The sequence below is a fragment of the Oryx dammah genome, unplaced genomic scaffold, assembly GCF_014754425.2.
Source record: "Oryx dammah isolate SB20612 unplaced genomic scaffold, SCBI_Odam_1.1 HiC_scaffold_22, whole genome shotgun sequence".
Classification (NCBI taxonomy): Eukaryota; Metazoa; Chordata; class Mammalia; order Artiodactyla; family Bovidae; genus Oryx; species Oryx dammah.
The window spans coordinates 19,558,106-19,575,504 of NW_024070206.1; the positions used below are offsets into that span (position 1 = coordinate 19,558,106).

Below are 17,399 nucleotides of genomic sequence, written 5' to 3' on the forward strand. Positions count from 1 at the left end.
CCTTCCTGACCCAAGGATCAAACCCACGTCTCTTATGTCTCCTGCATTGGCAAGTGGGTTCTTTATCACTGGTGCCACCTGGGAAGCCCAGAAACTAGCCCATTCCCTGACAATAGCAGAAGTCATTTGACCCAAGTCAGGAATAACCTCCATGGCCCCAATGTGTCTGTAGTCGCAGGCCCTGGAGGTGTGGTTCTGGCCTTGTCCTGAAGTCAGTGTCTGTGGAAGGAGAATTCGTTACTCCACATGCTGTGTGCATTCCCAGCACCAAAACTGAGACTTTTTCCCTTAATTTTTGTATCACTGTTCCTCGTCTAGAACTATTCTTAAAGGGCGTCATTTCTTCTAATTTCTCACATCTGTGCAGGTGGCCATTGTGGTCAAGTACTTCTTCCAATTTGGGTTCTTCCCCTGGAACAAGAATGTGGAACTGAACAAGGACAAGCCTTACCACCCACCCAACATCATCGGGGTGGAGAAGAAGGATGCCTACGTGCTCTACGACCTCATCCAGCTGCTGGCACTCTTCTTCCACCGCTCCATCCTAAAGGTACTGCCCGCCTATCACCCCTGGGATGTTTCCAAGAACCCGGCGCTGGGATTGCGAGGGGCTGGGGAGCCACGGGCGAGGTCTATCTGTGTGCTCTCGTTTTCTTTGTTAACAGTTTTGTTCATTTCATTTGTTTTCTCAACACTGTGTACTCAATAATGGAGTTTGTGATCAATCGGGGGAAATTTCCCCCTATTTCTACTCTGGGATGCATGCGTGCATGCTAAGTTGCTTTAGTCATGTCTGACTCTTTTGCGACCCTATGGCCTATAACCAGCCAGGCTTCTCTGTCCACGGGATTCTTCAGGCAAGAATGCTGCAGTGGGTTGCCAATCCCTCCTCCAGGGGATCTTCCTGACCCAAGGATCGAACCCACACCTCTTATGTCTCCTGTATTGTCAGGCAGGTTCTTTACCAATAGCACCACCTGTGAAGCCCACCCTGGGATGAAGGCACCCTGATTATCCCATGTTTGTGGGAATTGCCTGAAGGGTGTGTGGTTCTTACCTCTGAATCAAATCTTTCCTGAGTTGAAGGCAGATCATTGGGGAGCTAGAATTTGGGGTCTCCTCTCCAGCCTGACCTTGGCCCACCCCCTTTTAGAAGTATTGCTTTTCTCATGGTTTTTGCTCTGAAACCACTGGCTTAGTGAGAGACTGCCCAATCCATGGGCCTGGGGATCCTAGGCTGTGGTCCCAGAGAGGCTGCTTCTGAGAAAGCCATACCTGCATTGCTCTGGGAAGATGGGTCTGAAGGGTAACCTTCTTGGGATCTGCACCTCCTGTCATCCTGCTGAGCACCTGTGGGGTTCCTTGTCTCAGACACTGTGAAATATAAGCTGAACTTGTGATACGCCACTCAAGTCTACGCTTTAGAGATTGTCATACAGCATGCCTTGGATGTATTGATGTGCCTATGGTCAGAATCTCACTTTCCTTCTCTTGTTTTAACTGTGTCTCCTTGTACTGATACAACATATCTTACATTCATTTTATCAAGTAGTATCTTCGTTAGTTCCTTTTCAGAACAAGCTGGGCCTAAGTTAAGGCCACGCTGAGCACAGCGGGTGAGAAAGACCTGAAACGGGTGAGCGCATAATGAAAAGACAGACACATATAATTTGGCAAGCGAGGAGTCGGGGGGCCCTCTTGCTCTCCATGACAGAAAGACAAAATGGCTCCTTTCAGCCCGCACTTTTATTGGCAAAAGTCACATGAGATCATTAGGAAATAGCTATACTGGGGAGTTTGATTAGCGAAGGCTCTGCTGTTGATCAGGAACATCTTGCTTTATTTTCATGGGGATGGACGCAGGGGTATGCAGTGAAGTGGAGCAGAGAGCACGTCCTGCCTCAAGAATGTCCATTCAGCATGCTTACCAGGACAATCACGAGGGCGCAGTTTGCTGCACCCTCGAGTCATGGGACAGGTTCTGGTCTCTGCTCCGCCAGGCTGCAACACACACATACATGCACACACACATACATGCACATGTGTGTTTGACCTCTATCCTACTTGCTGGGCTGTTTCACACAGGCTTTTATCTATGTGGACTGTGATCAAGATCTTCCCTCTGCCTTCTGTCACCTTGCAAACTGCCAGTCCCTAACCCTCCATTTGCGGGGGGGGGGTGTCTTTCCTGAGTCATTGGGGTGTGATGAGTTTGCAAAAGTACATATAGGTAGATAATAAGCTTTCCTAGGAAAGCTGACCTTGCTTTGGTTTTCTATTCTTTTTTTTTTGTCTTTTTTTTAACATTTTATTTTTACTTTATTTTACTTTACAATACTGTATTGGTTTTGCCATACATTGACATGAATCCACCACGGGTGTATACAAGCTCCCAATCCTGAATACCCCTCCCACCTCCCACCCCATATCATCTCTCTGGATCATCCCCATGCACCAGCCCCAAGCATCCTGTATCCTGTATCAAACATAGACTGGCACTTCGTTTCTTACATGATAGTATACATGTTTCAAAGCCATTCTCCCAAATCATCTCACCCTCTCCCTCTCCCTCAGAGTCCAAAAGTCCATTCTATACATTTGTGTCTCTTTTGCTGTCTTGCATAAAGGGTCATCATTACCATCTTTCTAAATTCCGTATATATGTGTCAGTATATTGTATTGGTGTTTTTCTTTCTGGCTTACTTCACTCTGTATAATCGGCTCCAGTTTCATCCATCTCATTAGAACTGATTCAAATGTATTCTTTTTAATGGCTGAGTAATTCTCCATTGTGTATATGTACCACCGCTTTCTTATCCATTCATCTGCTGATGGACATCTAGGTTGTTTCCATGTCCTGGCTATTATAAACAGTGCTGCGATGAACATTGGGGTACATGTGTCTCTTTCAATTCTGGTTTCCTTGGTGTGTATGCCCAGCAGTGGGATTGCTGGGTCATAAGGCAGCTCTATTTGCAATTTTTTAAGGAATCTCCACACTGTTTTCCATAGTGGCTGTACTAGTTTGCATTCCCACCAACAGTGTAAGAGTTGGTAAATTTCAGCATTGTTGATGTATTGTTGTTCAGTTGCTAAGTCATGTCCAACCCTTTGTGACCCCGTGGACTATAGCACACCAGGCTCCCCTGTCCTTCACTATCTCCTGGAGTTTGCTCAGCTTCATGTCTGTTAAGTCAGTGATGCCATCAAACCATCTCATCTGTCACCTTCTTCTCTTCTTGCCCTCAATCTTTCCCAGCATCAGGGTCTTTTCTAATGAATTGGCTCTTCCCATCAGGTGGCCAGAGTATTGGAGTTTCAGCTTCAGCATCAATCCTTCTGATGAATATTCAGAGTTGATTTCCTTTAGGATTGACTGGTTTGATCTCCTTGTTGTCCAAGGAACCCTCAAGAATCTTTTCGAGCAACGCAGTTTGAAAGTGTCAATTCTTTGACACTCAGCCTTCTTACATCCATACATGACTACTGGAAAAACCATGGCTTTAACTGAAAGATCCTTTGTTGATGTATAATTGGCCAGTGAAATTGTAAGGTATCAGAAGTGTATATGTGGTGATTTGATAAGCGTATATATGGTGAAAGGACCCCCGTCTGGTTCGTTAACACATCCACCACGTCCTCGCCTGCCTGTTGGTCGGTGTTTGGTGGGAACACTTAGGTCGTGCTCTCCTAGCAGTCTCCTCTCTCCAGCAGTGTCATTGGCTGCAGTCGCCCTGTTTGATGTGTGGTTTCCTATCCTGAGGGACATGCTGGTGGCCTGGATGTCACGGGGCCGAGTCCCAGCCTCTGTCTGGACAGCTGAACTGTCCCTTTCCTGCCTCCTCAGTGTCACGGCCTCTGGGATGAAGATGACATCGTGGACAGCGGCTCGGACAAGGTGGACTCGGACGATGAGCTGTCCCTCGGCCATGGCAGGAGGGCCTCCTCCGACTCACTGAAGTCCATCAACCTGGCTGCGTCCGTGGAGTCGGTGCACGTGACCTTCCCGGAGCAGCCGGCTGCCATCCGGAGGAAGCACTCCAGCAGCGGCTCCCAGACATCACAGGAGTCCAGCTTTTCCTCAAATAGGTCCAAGAGAGGTATTGCCACACGGTGTCACTGTAAGGACCCCTGAGTAGAGTTACTCCCTGGTGCCAGGGATCAGGGGCAAGGGAGCTGGGTGCTGTCAAGGCAGCAGATACTGTGATGTGAAATGAATGTACTTTGTAACCAGACAAAGTTCAAATCCTGGCTGAGCTATGTGTGTAGCCTGGGGCGCTCACATCCCTGTCTAGGATATCTATCTGAATTCCCCAACCCCCACCTAGGACAAAGATTTCACGTGTTGGTGAAAAGTGACCAGCACGCTGCCTCATACCTAGGGTAGTTGTCAGTCATACCCAGAGATTCTGCTGGGTGTGCCCAGAGTGCTATACATCACGATTTATTTTGAAATGCACTTCTATTTAATCAATAGGAACTTTATGCCAAACAACCTAGTTATTTCCTACGTTAGTTACTACTTTCTTACTGAACAGCCAGTGACAGGGAAGTAAACGTGTGTTACGTCGCCCCTCTTGGGGTAACTGAGCTGTTGTGTTGACAGTGCTCCTGTCTGCAGCTCTCCAGACCCTCTGTATTCATCTTGTTTCTGGCCAGCACTGGCAGGCCATCTCATATTGGTTTTACAGTTAGAGAAATTTGGTCCTGAAAAAAGGCATGGTCCTGGACCTAGGCTAGAAAACCCACAACCAAAACCTGGGACCCCGTTGAGCAGGAGAAAAACTGCTCCCCAGTCTAATTCTTCCTGGGACAGAGGTCCCACAGCCACCCTAAGGAGCCAGGTGGGTGTGAAAGCCCACGGACGCCTTCGGCTATGGAACCAGAGTAGGGGCTATAGATCCCAAGTTCGCCGCTGTTCTTACAGGCATCTGTGCATCTTGCCCTCTAACCGGCCTCCAACTGTCCCTCTGCCGTGGAGGAGGCGGGCTTCTATGACAGTTACGGCAACAGACACACAACTCAGGGTGCATCTCGGTTCCTTCTTGTCTCCAGGCAGCACGAGCACCCGGAACAGCAGCCAGAAAGGAAGCAGCGTCGTGAGCGTCAAGCAGAAGAGCAGACGGGAACTTTACATGGAGAAGCTGCAGGAACACTTAATCAAAGCAAAGACCTTTACCATAAAGAAGTGAGTTGAGTGCGTGAGGATACCTGGGGGCTGGGAGCACCTCCTCAGCATCAGCCAAAGGCGACATGCTTGAGAAGTGACCTCTCCCATCAAAAGTGTCATCGGCTTCAGGCAGAGCAAAATATCCCACCGTGATATTGCTTTCAAGATTCACTTTCCAACAGGATGATTCATTTTTATATCCATTGCACTTCTAAACACACTAGCTCATGGTATATAATTTCAGGCACACGAATGAGTCCAACCAGACAGGCAGTGAAGTCAAATCGGAAGGTTCTCAGAGATATGCTCACCCTCTAGAGGGAAACTGAGGTGCACTCAAGAAGTGGTTTGTCCTTCATGCAGCCCAAGGTCACCAGCCAAGGTCACAGGGCCCCCCTCCCAGGTATCAGGGAGGCAGACCGGCAGCAGACGGGAGTGAAAACAGGGCCGGTGCCTCAAAGCTGGCCCTGAGCCTGAGCTCTGAGACCAAGGGCTGTGCTCACCTGGACATGGTCTTGAGTTGCGAACCATGAAGAGAAGGGGCAGAGGCTTGGCAGACAGCCAGAGTGGAAGCACAGGGATGAAGGAAGCTGAGCCCCAGAGCCCAGGATGATGCCTAGCCCCGGGGATGAGGGCGGAAAGGGGAGGAGCGGGGCTCCCGGCGTCTACCGGGGCCCAGCAGGACCAGGGGGTCCTGTCACTCTTGCCGCAGCCCAGGCCCTCGGGTCTCATTACACCTTTTGCAGAAGAGGAGATGAAAGCACACAGGGCTCAGTAGCAGGATCCAAGTCTCACAGGTGGAGAGTAACTGAATCAGGGCACAAACCAGCCCCTCGTTTCCCGGGCTACCACTCCATTATGCTTCAGGAGAGAAACCATGAACTTGCGCAGAGTCTGTGTCAGAGCAGGGGCCCCTGCCCCAGCGAAGTGTCCTGAAGCCAGAGCAGGGGAGGGCGAGATGTGCGGGAGGGCAGAGTGATGGGATCTCTGGCGGGTCCTGCATTTCCACCCACCCCACCCTGGGCGTCTGTCCCATAGGACCCTGCAGCTCTACGTGCCCATCAGACAGTTCTTCTACGACCTCATCCATCCCGACTACAGTGCCGTCACTGACGTGTACGTGCTCATGTTCCTAGCGGACACCGTGGACTTCGTCATCATTGTCTTCGGCTTCTGGGCCTTCGGGGTAGGTGGGGGACCGAGGCCATTGCACCACGGGGATGAGCGATGCTGTCCTGTGGGTGCGTCCAGGCCTGAGCCTGCGGTCTCCTCCCCAGAAACACTCGGCTGCAGCCGACATCACGTCCTCGCTGTCCGAGGACCAGGTGCCGGGGCCCTTCCTGGTGATGGTGCTCATTCAGTTTGGGACCATGGTGGTGGACCGGGCGCTCTACCTCAGGAAGACTGTCCTGGGAAAGGTCATCTTCCAGGTCATCCTGGTGTTTGGGATTCACTTCTGGATGTTCTTCATCCTGCCTGGCGTGACCGAGAGGTGAGGCCTTGGGAACTGGAGCTGTGGGGCCACTTTCCTGCACCCCGTGGGGGAAGGAAATGTTTTGTAAGGATAAGCTCGTAGGGAAGGAGAGGATAGCGGTTAATCAGCACCACTGCAAAGTCAGGGTTTAACACAATGCAAGTGCATTGTCTTACAGCTCTGCAGGCCCAGGGGCAGACCCAGGCCTCACTGGACTGAAATTACGATGTGGGCAGGGCGATGATCCTTTCTGGAGAGTCCCTGGAGAATCCATCTTCTGACCTCTTCTAGCTTCCAGAGATGCCCAGGGTCTCCTCCTCCTTCTCCACACCCTGCATCTCTCCTGCCGCGTCTCCTCCTGCCCACAGCCGAGCGAGGCTGTCCATCTAAGGCCTGCTTGGGGCCCTGGGCAGCTACACTTCTTCCTGCCCTCCAGTCCCCAAGCCTAGCATGTCTGTCAAGTCCTCTTGGCCGAGGAAGGTCACGCGTTCCCAGGTTCCAGGGGCGAGGACGTGCCCATCTTCGGGTGGGGTCTGGGGGCATTCTTTGGGTGACCACACTGCCCTCCCAGCTGTGGAGGATGTCATTAGCTTAGGAATGACTCCTGCCAACCAAATGCGGCTGGGACGTCTGTGATAAGGACCTGCCTTTAGAAGCCAGAGGGAAGATGAGGCTTTTCTCTCTCACCCTAAACTTGTGTCCTTCTGTACCGGAAGAGCATCCCACCCTGTACTTTTCTGTTTTCTCGCCCAGGAAGTTCAGCCAGAACCTGGTCGCGCAGCTGTGGTACTTCGTCAAGTGCGTGTACTTCGGACTGTCCGCCTACCAGATCCGCTGCGGCTACCCAACTCGGGTCCTCGGCAACTTCCTCACCAAGAGCTACAACTACGTCAACCTCTTCCTGTTCCAGGGGTGAGGGTGCTCAGTGGCATCCTGGCACACGCAGAGTGTGGGGGGCCGGGAGGCAGTAGGAGTATGGGGGGGCAGCAGAAGGCAGATTCTTTACCACCTGAGCCGCCAGGGATGGGAGTGATTCTGTGGCCATGGCAGGAGGGGAGCCTTTCCAGGTGGCGCTAGTGGTAAAGAACTCGCCCCCCAGTGTGAGATGTAAGAGACATGGGTTCGATCCTTGGGTTGGGAAGATCCCCTGGAGGAGTGCAGGGCAACCCACTCCAGTATTCGTGCCTGGAGAATCCCATGGACAGAGGAACCTGGCGAGCTTCAGTCCATAGGATTGCAACGAGTCAGACATGACTGAGCAGCTGAGCACACAGCACACTCCCATTCACAAGAGCATCAAAAATAATAAAATACTTCAAGATAAATTTAGCCAAAGAAGTTTAAGATTTGTACGAAGAAAACTATAAGACTTAATGAAAGAAATTGAAGACACTTTCAAATGTATTTATAAAAGGAATTCCAGTTTTTTAAGACCATCAGCCAAAAAAGAAAGGAAGGGCAATTCCATTCCTTAACGGACTGATAATGAAAAGCAGTTGTATTCCATGTTGAATTTTTACAGTAACAGTGACCTTGAGAATTTTTCTGAGTTGTCAGGGCTGACAGTCAGGACCTTCATGAGCCTGCAAAATTGTCCAGCGATGGGGCCAGCCCACAGCTGTCCTTCTAACAAGACTTGGTTTCTACAGGTTCCGCCTTGTCCCTTTCCTGACGGAGCTGAGGGCTGTGATGGACTGGGTGTGGACAGACACGACCCTGAGCCTGTCCAGCTGGATCTGTGTGGAGGACATCTATGCTCACATCTTCATCCTCAAGTGTTGGCGGGAGTCAGAAAAAGTAAGCCAATAGCAGTGCCTCAGCCGTATTTGTGTCTTTTAGATACAGGCCGATTATAAGATTGATAAGAACTTCTGCAAGTTTTGTGGCCCAATAAATGAGGCAGAACCCACCGGGACCTATGAACACCCCATTGACTTCATCCTGCTGGAGTTAGGAATCTGGACCTGCTGCTGCCATAGCAAGAAGAGCCTCCAGATGATTCTTCTTCTGGCAGATGCTTATTGTGTTGTTGTGAGAAGAGGTGACACAGTGCTGGACCACACAGTCATTCTGAAATGGCTCATCTGGGAGCAGGAGGGGGTGAGATGTGCTGGAGGAAAGTGGTCCAGGTGTCTGAGACTCAGGTTCACCCTCTGAGTCACTCTTCGATGAGGGACAGAGGAGGCAACCTCTTTGTGCAAAGGAAATTAAAGTGAAAATATCTGCTCATTCTGCTAGGCTGGATTTTAAGGTTTAGATGTGGATGGAATTATGATTCCATCAATCTGAAAGGAAATCAGCCCTGAATACTCACTGGAAGGACTGATGCTGAAGCCGAAGCTGCAATACTTTGGCCACTTGATGCGAACAGCTGACTCACTGGAAAAGACCCTGATGCTGGGAAAGACGGAAGGCAGAAAGTGAAGAGGGCAGCAGAGGATGAGATGGTTGAATGGCATAATCAACCCAATGGACACGAACTTGGGCAGACTCTGGGAGATGATGAAGGACAGGGAAGCCTGGTGTGTTGCAGTCCATGGGGGTCGCAAAGAATCGGACATGACTGAGCGACTAAACAACAACATGATTATTCAAGGGATTTTTCAAAAGTTTACCATACGTGTGTAGTCCAGCCTCCAGAGTACCCCTGAAAGGAGACAGGTCCCACAGAAGCAGCATCTAAGTATGGAACAGGTGTGTAGACCCAAGCAGCCTCCAGGACACATGGCAGAGCTGAGCCCTTCACTCGCCTGCAGGCTGAGCTCCGGGCTGGGGAGCCCTTGATGCAGCAAATGGAGGTGATTCCAGCTTTGACAGTGTGGTCCTGACAACATGTGTCACAAACGAAGTTAAAATGTTTTCCGCCTGCCAAGGCGGGGAGGAGCCCCTTGAAAGGCACAGTTTCAAATATTCAGGAATTTAAAGTAAAATGTCTTTCTCCCACTTGATCCCTTAAAACTAGGGGTTTATTCAGCAGACGCTTTGGTCCCTTGGTCCACAGGTCTGCCCCCAGCAAACCCACAGAGACCTTTTAAGGAAAAAACCACTCAGGCCCCAGTGGTCCCTGTGGGGGTCACAGAGCAGGCTCCTCACAGCCCAGCATTGCTGCCTCCCTTGTTCCAGGGCTGGGACTGGGTGCATTCTGAACAGATTCAGGACACAGTCCCAGGCAGACTTTGTGGTCATAGTGCCCACCCCTCCTGGGGACACCACCTGAGCGTGCCACCCTCCCGTTGCAGAGGTACCCGCAGCCCCGGGGGCAGAAGAAGAAGAAGGTGGTCAAGTACGGGATGGGGGGCATGATCATCGTGCTGCTGATCTGCATCGTCTGGTTCCCGCTACTCTTCATGTCTCTGGTCAAATCCGTCGCTGGGGTTATCAACCAGCCCCTGGACGTCTCAGTCACAATCACCCTGGGCGGGTACCAGGTAACCATGCCTCCCTCCGGGTCTCCAATCCCCCTCTCCTCTGTGGGTCCTTGTCGAGCGCAGCCCTCTCCCTGACCCCCGGATGACTTACTGAGGTTCTGTGGATCCGCATCTCCTGTCTGAATACTGACAGTTCTGCAAATATGTGAGCTAAGGTACAGGAGACAGGGAGGAGAGAGCCCTGCACTGGCTGTGGGTAATACACGGTCTAATATTGTTCTCAGAACCCAGGATGCACAGAAGGAATTTCAAATATTAACCGTCCCATGTGTCTTTGTTTTCCAGCCTATTTTCACAATGAGTGCCCAGCAAAGCCAGCTGAAAGTTATGGACCAGCCAATGTTTAATAAATTCATTAAAGCTTTTTCTAAGGACACTGTAAGTAGATGCGTGGAGTTGGTCTCTGTGAACAGCTGTCACCTTGGCCAGCTGACTGTCATCACCTTACTCTCACCACTTGGCCACGACCTGAGCTGGAGGGCAGGACTTTCCGGGGATGATCAGTTGTTACACTGCAGGTTCCTGGCCACTGGCCACTTTGATCATCTAAGATGTGGTGTCTGTATTATTGGACATAAGTGATAATAAACATAATTCTAATTCAGAGAATCTTCATGTTAAACACAACTGGTGCTGATCCTTTTCAAAGCTCTAAAGTTTTTAAATCATGGTAGATATTGATCCCTTTGACTGGGAGGTCTCCTGCAGGAGTCTATCCTAAGGAAGTCATTCAGAATATGGGAGAAGCCCCCGGCAGGTGCCTGTTTGTGACAGCATCCTCCCCATTCATAAGAACTAGGCAGCTTGGGGATTCAACAAGTAGGACTGAATGAATCAATTATGGCAGATTTTCCAAGCAACTTCCTTTCTAATAAGATGATAATTATGAAGATGATTTCATGGCATGAAAATTTCTCAAAATTAAAGAGATTTAAAAGGATGCCATTATTTTAAAATTGATTTTAAAAATTAAGACATGCATCCTCAACTGTATAGAACGGGAATCAAGTTCTGGTGGTGGAATTGTGGCTGATGTCATCCTTCTCTCTGCATTCCACGCTTTTAATACTATGACAGCATGACTCTTCGTGGTTGAAATCGGCTTTACAAATGATACTTTTAATTTAAGTACAGTGATTAGGCAAACAGATGCTTTTCCCCATTGTAGAATGATCGGCCTGTAATGCCTACTGTCCACGCTAGTCTTGAGGAATACACGGCTGTGAGGAAGGGCCCAGATGTCCAGGGTGCATTAAACTTGTCTCTCTTATGAGAGGAATGTTCCCCAATAGTTGATACATTTCTTTTTTTTAGTAGGAAAAGAAAAGATGACACTACATCATCTGATTTTTCTGTACTGTTGATTGGAGTGATTCCATGGCCTTGTGGGGAGGGGGCCTTCCCAGGTGGCGCTAGTGGTAAAGAACCTCCCTCCCCGGCCCCCGCTACAATAGTGCAGGGCATGTAAGAGACATGGGTTCAATCACTGGATCAGGAAGATCCCCTGGAGGAGGGCATGGCAACCCACTCCGGTATTCTTGCCTGGAGAACCCATGGACAGAGGGGGCTGGCGGGCTACAGCCCATAGGGTCACAAAGAGTTGGGCACGACTGACTCGACCCGGCACCCATGTCCATGGGAGTAGCAGCACCACCACTGGGGTCTGGTGATGTGACTGGAGCTCTTAGCGCTAGAACAGTCCAGACAGCGTGTTGGGATGAAAATCCCTCTGCACAGCCAGAGAGAGGGAAGGATAGTCACCTTCTTGCATGTCCTCGGGGGTGTGGTCTATTTATGCAGCTGTGTTTGTGTGCACACAGGGTGCTATGCAATTTCTGGAAAATTATGAAAAAGAAGACATAACAGTCGCAGAACTGGAAGGAAACTCAAATTCTTTATGGACCATCAGCCCTCCCAGTAAGCAGAAAATGATGCACGAACTCAAGGACCCCAATAGTAGCTTCTCTGTTGTTTTTTCATGGAGTATTCAGAGGTAGTTACTGGATTTCCGTGCATAATATCCCCCTTTTCCCCAACCTGAACTTGGGGTGGGGGTGGGGGGCATGGGAGGTTAGAAACCTCAGATTAACGTGGATCTGGGTTTATGTTAGTTCTCGAGTAATATCCATTCAATGCCACAGCTAATGTTTTTGTGTGTTATTAAACAATGATTTGCCTGAGACTCATTGGCCCAGCGAGAACGTCTCAATTTTCCTTTTTCTACTAACTTCAGCTCTAAAGCCTCTGACAGTGAGGTCTGTGAGTAAAAGGGAGAGGTGGAGAGAAAATAAATAGAGTCATGACTCATAAAATGAAACCGAGTCGGGTGAAGCATGAGATTTCCCTGAGCTTGGGGTTTGGTCTCATAACACAGGACCTGTAGCCCCTGGAACCCCGAGTCTCCCTTGCTGCCCTGAGCACTGGGCAGCCCCTGTGGCTCTTTTCTCCAAGCCTGAGCTGGGGGAGCCCCTTGGGCAGGCCCAGAGGGGGAGAGCAGGGATATTCCTACCCTCCCCCCACCCCCAACATGAGCCTCTGGCCAGCCGGTGGCCACCACATCGCTTATCTCGGGAAAAGTTCTGGCATCCGAAAGCCCAACGTGTCTGTGGGGCTGTTTGGGGGCCTGATGAGCTTTGTTTCTCTCAGGATTCCAGGCAGGTGTGGGGTAGACTTGTTGGGTGCACAATACCAGCTTCTTGGCTGGAATTAAGAGAGAACCATGATAGGTAAGGAAGAAAGCCTTCTGGAATCTGAATTCACAGGGACATAGTAAAGAAGGATTTTGGAGAGGGCTGCTGAGACTTTAAAGACCTCCTTCTTTAATCTTTTTTTCTCCTTTTAAATGTCCCAAACTCCCCACATGGAATTCAGTGTTGGCAAAAATGCCCTTCCTTTGAAGAGGCACCCCCAAAAATTAAAAAACAATTTCTGATTGAACATTCTGTTTTTAATCGAGATAATGGACATGTGGCATTTTTCTAGTTGCAAGGGAGCAACATGGTGATTTGATATTTATGTACTTTTCAAAATGGGCACCACAGTGTCTAGCGAACACTCCCTACGTGGTTACCAACCATTTTCTCCTGTGATGAGAACTTTTAAGCTCTACTCTTAGCAACTTTCAAATATGCAATGGAGTTTTATTAAAAATAGTCACCATGCTGTTCATTATGTAACCAGGACTTAATTATGTTATAACTGAAAATTCATTCCCTTTAACTTCCTTTCATTCCTGAAATGAAATAATCCATTTCATTTACCACCACCACCACCACCACCTCTGGGAACCACCAATTCCTTCTCTGTATCTGTGAATTCAGGTTTTGTGTTTTTATTTCTAGATTCCACACACAAATGAGATTATACAGTATTTGTCTTTATCTGACTTATTTCACTTAGCCTAATGCCATCAAGGTTCATCCATGTTGTCCCAAAGAGTAAGATTTCATTCTTTTTATTCCTGAATAATATTCCATCGTGTGTATGTGTCATATCTTCTTTATTCATGTATCTGAAAGCACATGTTGCTTCTGTATCTTGGCTATTGTAAATGCTGCCGTGAACATGATGGGGCAGATATGTTTTCAACTTAGTGTTTTCATTTTCTTTGGAAAAATACCCCGAAGTGGGATTGCTCCTATAGTAGTTCTATTTTTAATTTTTTGAGGAATCACCAAACTGTTTCCCACAGTGGCTACACCAGTCTCCATTCCCACCAACAGTGCACAGGGTCCCCTTCTCCCCACATCCTCACCAAATCCATTCCAGTGGAACAGTGCACAGGGCTCCCTTCTCCCCACATCCTCACCGAAACTTGCTATCTCTTGCCTCTTTAGTGATGGCCATCATGGCCATTCTGAGAGATGTGAGGTGGCATCTTATTGTGAATATTCTGTTCACAATATGGATTCTGTGAGTCCTCGTGGAGACTAATGTCGCTGGGCTAATCTAACGTGCCTCAGAGCTGTATTAGATGCTCAGGTCCACGTCTCTTTGGGTCCCCACACTCTTCCGCCTCACCTGTGATCAGTGTTGAAGGTGCTTGCAGCCTCCTCAGATATCTGAGAGGCTGGATGTCCAGGTGAGGTGGACAGAGAGGTTGGGGTTGACAGTCGTGGACCCAGTGAAACTTGGTGAGATGAGTATTTCAGGAGTTTTAATCTCACCTGCAGATCTGTGAATAACCACTGACCTTGACCTCTTCTTTTTTCTTTCACAGAAACATGAGTCTGGGTGCAAAAGCAGAAATAGCAACAGATAAGCTTTCTTTCCCTCTTAAAAACAAGACACGAGAGAATATTGCTAAAATGATAGCCGGCGGCGACACAGAAAGTTCCAGGACGCCCGTGTGAGTTGGTCATCGTTGTTAACACAGTGACAGTAGGCGTGTGTATCTGGTACAGAGTCTCCTCTACAAACATGGGTGGGCAAGAAACTCAACCTACTCACTTGGGTGACTCGAGTGAGCCTGTGCTTAGAGCCCCAGGTGGGCTGCATCAAAGCTCCACCTGCTCTCCACCCACTCCCTCCGCCCAGCATGTCTGGGGAGGACTGAACTCTTCTCCAGGTGACAGACTCTGCTCCCACCTGGCATAATCACCAAAAGCCAAGAATAGTCCCTGGGAGACCCTTTTCTACAATCACCCCTGCTTCTGGGGCACTGAATCCCTGGCTAATGGAGGGGGGTAAGAAGGCAAAGGGGCAGATGGAAATTTGAGGGGGAAGATCTCTATCTTTTATATTAAGATCTTATGTATAAGCTGTATTTTATATAGTCTCCTGCCACAGGACACTGCACTCCAGACATCTAAGCTGTGATGTTAGAGTCTCATGTGAGAACCAGCGGGAACAAACAACTGCTGCTAATCCCAGACTGCCCAGTGCCCAGCTCTGTCCCCATCTGCCCCTACCCAGGCCAAAGCACTGAGAGTGAGAACCCGCACCATGCAACCCTCAGACATGGTTCTGAAAGTACCCCATGTCAGGCACTGACCACCAAGGGCCCCTGAGACCCGTCAGGCTCTCCCCATCGCTTTCTGATGAGAAAGCAGCCTAGAGAGATGGAGCAGCCATGGGCTGAGGGCTCAGGTGCCAGCCCTCTCTCCCCTACACCCCCATCCTCATATCAGCTGGAGCAGCCTGTTCCGCTAGAGAGAGTTTTGAAATCCTGAAAATTAAAATTGGAAGAGTGGGCGGACCTTAGCAAGAAGGATAGCCCCTTGCTTCAGAAAAGTCACAGGTGTGGAAAAATCTGTATAGCCATCTTTAACCCATTAACTAGCTTGGTACAGAGGAGGCCTGAACATCTGGTTAGAACCTGGTAAATTTATTGAGCTCTGGAGATTTCTGATTTTAATGGACACTACGTGTATTTACATTATGTAAAATACACATAGCGTATTTTAATACACTATGATGACTGCACATTGGATAATTATAGGAAGACTCTCACCATCATTTGTTTGAAATGAGGTCAAAAGTAGCAATAAAAAATCATTTTTGCATGGTGATGCAGTGGTAAAGAATCTGCCTGTCAGTGCAGAAGACTCAGGAGATGTAGCTTTGATTCCTGGGTTGGGAAGATTCCCTGGAAGGGGAAATGGCAATCCACTCCAGTATTCTTGCTTGGGAAATCCCATGGACAGAGGAGCCTGGTGGGTTATGGTCCATGGGGTCAAAAAGAGTCGAACACGACTAAGCAACTGAGCGTGCAAACCAACTAGAACTTAATTACCTCTTTTTTCTTTCTTAATTCCCAGGACCATAGAAAGGATTTATCCGTACTATGTGAAAGCACCCAGTGACTCTAACTCCAAACCCATAAAGCAGCTTTTATCTGGTAAGAATGAGAAGGAATCGCTTCGGAACAGTTCTTAATCTTTCTTTCAATCAACATCTACAGTTTGCCCTTGCAGCCTCTATCAAGCTCCTTGCCAAGTTTCTTTTTCATGTGACATGGTTCACAAAAAGCCTAGGGCTCCAGGCTATGTCCACCAGCAAGAGGGGATCACTTACTCACCCAGGGCAAGTTCGTCATCTTCCTTTCTTCATCGACATAGAACGTGATTGACTGAAATCTATATTAAGTGACAGGTTAACAGATTTATCAGAACCTATTTACTTGCTTCTATTAGCAACCACATCTTTGGCAGAAAATTGCCTCCTCCAGTGTTAATGCCAAAGGCCCTATGATAAAAACAAACAAACAAAAAAAAGATGGCAAGAAATGGATGTGATTCAGCCCGAGGGTGACTGAGTGCTGGTAGTCAGGCTCCATCTATTACAGTTCTCACCCAGCAAAACTCAGCTCAGAGGTCACCTCTTCTGGGAAGCCGACCAGAAACAGTCTTCCCAGGCTCACAGACCTTGTTGGTCCCGGTGCTGTGGTGGTTGCCACGTGCCCATAAACTGTGCTTGTAGAGGTGGCCTTTCCCACTGGACCAGGCTACGTGTGACTGGGTGACCCCTGAGCCCCTCCTGCAGCACCTTCTTCCTGGAAGATGCTCAATAAACAGGGCTAACAGGAAGGAGCCCGTCAATTCCATCACAAGTCAGTTATTGCAGTTTTTAAATGCCTAGTTAGTTGTTGGGACTTGTCAGCAAAGATCCTCCAGTGATGGGGTTCCCTTCTCCCTGTGATGTGGTTGCCGTCTCATGTAGCAGCAGGACTGGCCTCTTGGAGAACAAGAGAGACCCCCTACCACCCAGGCCCACCACTCCTTTTCCTCCCAGAGTCGACATGCCCCCGTGCCCTCATCCTGGAACCCAGGGCCATGGGTACCAACCAGTTTGTGCCATCCCGGAGCTACTAAGTGCATTAAATCCTCAAACTCTCCTGCTAACCAGATTTCATGTTTCTCTTTCTCCAGAAAATAATTTCATGAACATCACCATCATTTTGTCCAGAGACAATGCGACTAACTCGAACAGTGAGTGGTGGGTTCTCAACTTGACTGGGAACAGAATCTACAACCAGGAAGCACAGGCCCTGGAGTTGGTGGTCTTCAACGACAAGGTCAGCCCCCCCAGCCTGGGGTTCCTGGCCGGCTACGGGTAAGGAGCCGTTTTGCAATCGACGGTCATGAGAGGCCCCCTCTGCACCACGCCAAGCTGAGGACAGAAGTCTTTTATCTTCCTAGAATTCTCAGATTCTATAGCTATGTTATTAGAATTCACAGATCCTTGGCTCTTCATATTATATTTTAAAAATTTTATTGAAGTATAGTTGATTTACAGTGTTGTGTTAATAGCTACTGTACAGCAAGGTGACTGTTATACAGGTATATGCATTTCTTTTTCATATTCTTTTCCATTATGGTTTGTCACA

The 17,399-nt window shown here is 48.8% G+C and overlaps 1 protein-coding gene across 1 annotated transcript in view; it reads left to right on the forward strand.

Moving 5' to 3' along the window:
- PIEZO2 (piezo type mechanosensitive ion channel component 2) overlaps positions 1 to 17,399 on the forward strand; it is a 262,558-nt gene that overhangs the window by 242,594 nt on the left and 2,565 nt on the right. Inside the window, exons 39-51 of the mRNA XM_040264615.1 lie at positions 368 to 550; positions 3,848 to 4,100; positions 5,056 to 5,188; positions 6,209 to 6,356; positions 6,448 to 6,662; positions 7,398 to 7,556; positions 8,294 to 8,441; positions 9,884 to 10,072; positions 10,358 to 10,450; positions 11,893 to 12,065; positions 14,292 to 14,420; positions 15,832 to 15,911; positions 16,942 to 17,125. Coding sequence (XP_040120549.1) covers positions 368 to 550; positions 3,848 to 4,100; positions 5,056 to 5,188; positions 6,209 to 6,356; positions 6,448 to 6,662; positions 7,398 to 7,556; positions 8,294 to 8,441; positions 9,884 to 10,072; positions 10,358 to 10,450; positions 11,893 to 12,065; positions 14,292 to 14,420; positions 15,832 to 15,911; positions 16,942 to 17,125 — 2,087 coding nt within the window. The remainder of the gene's footprint in view (positions 1 to 367; positions 551 to 3,847; positions 4,101 to 5,055; positions 5,189 to 6,208; positions 6,357 to 6,447; positions 6,663 to 7,397; positions 7,557 to 8,293; positions 8,442 to 9,883; positions 10,073 to 10,357; positions 10,451 to 11,892; positions 12,066 to 14,291; positions 14,421 to 15,831; positions 15,912 to 16,941; positions 17,126 to 17,399) is intronic.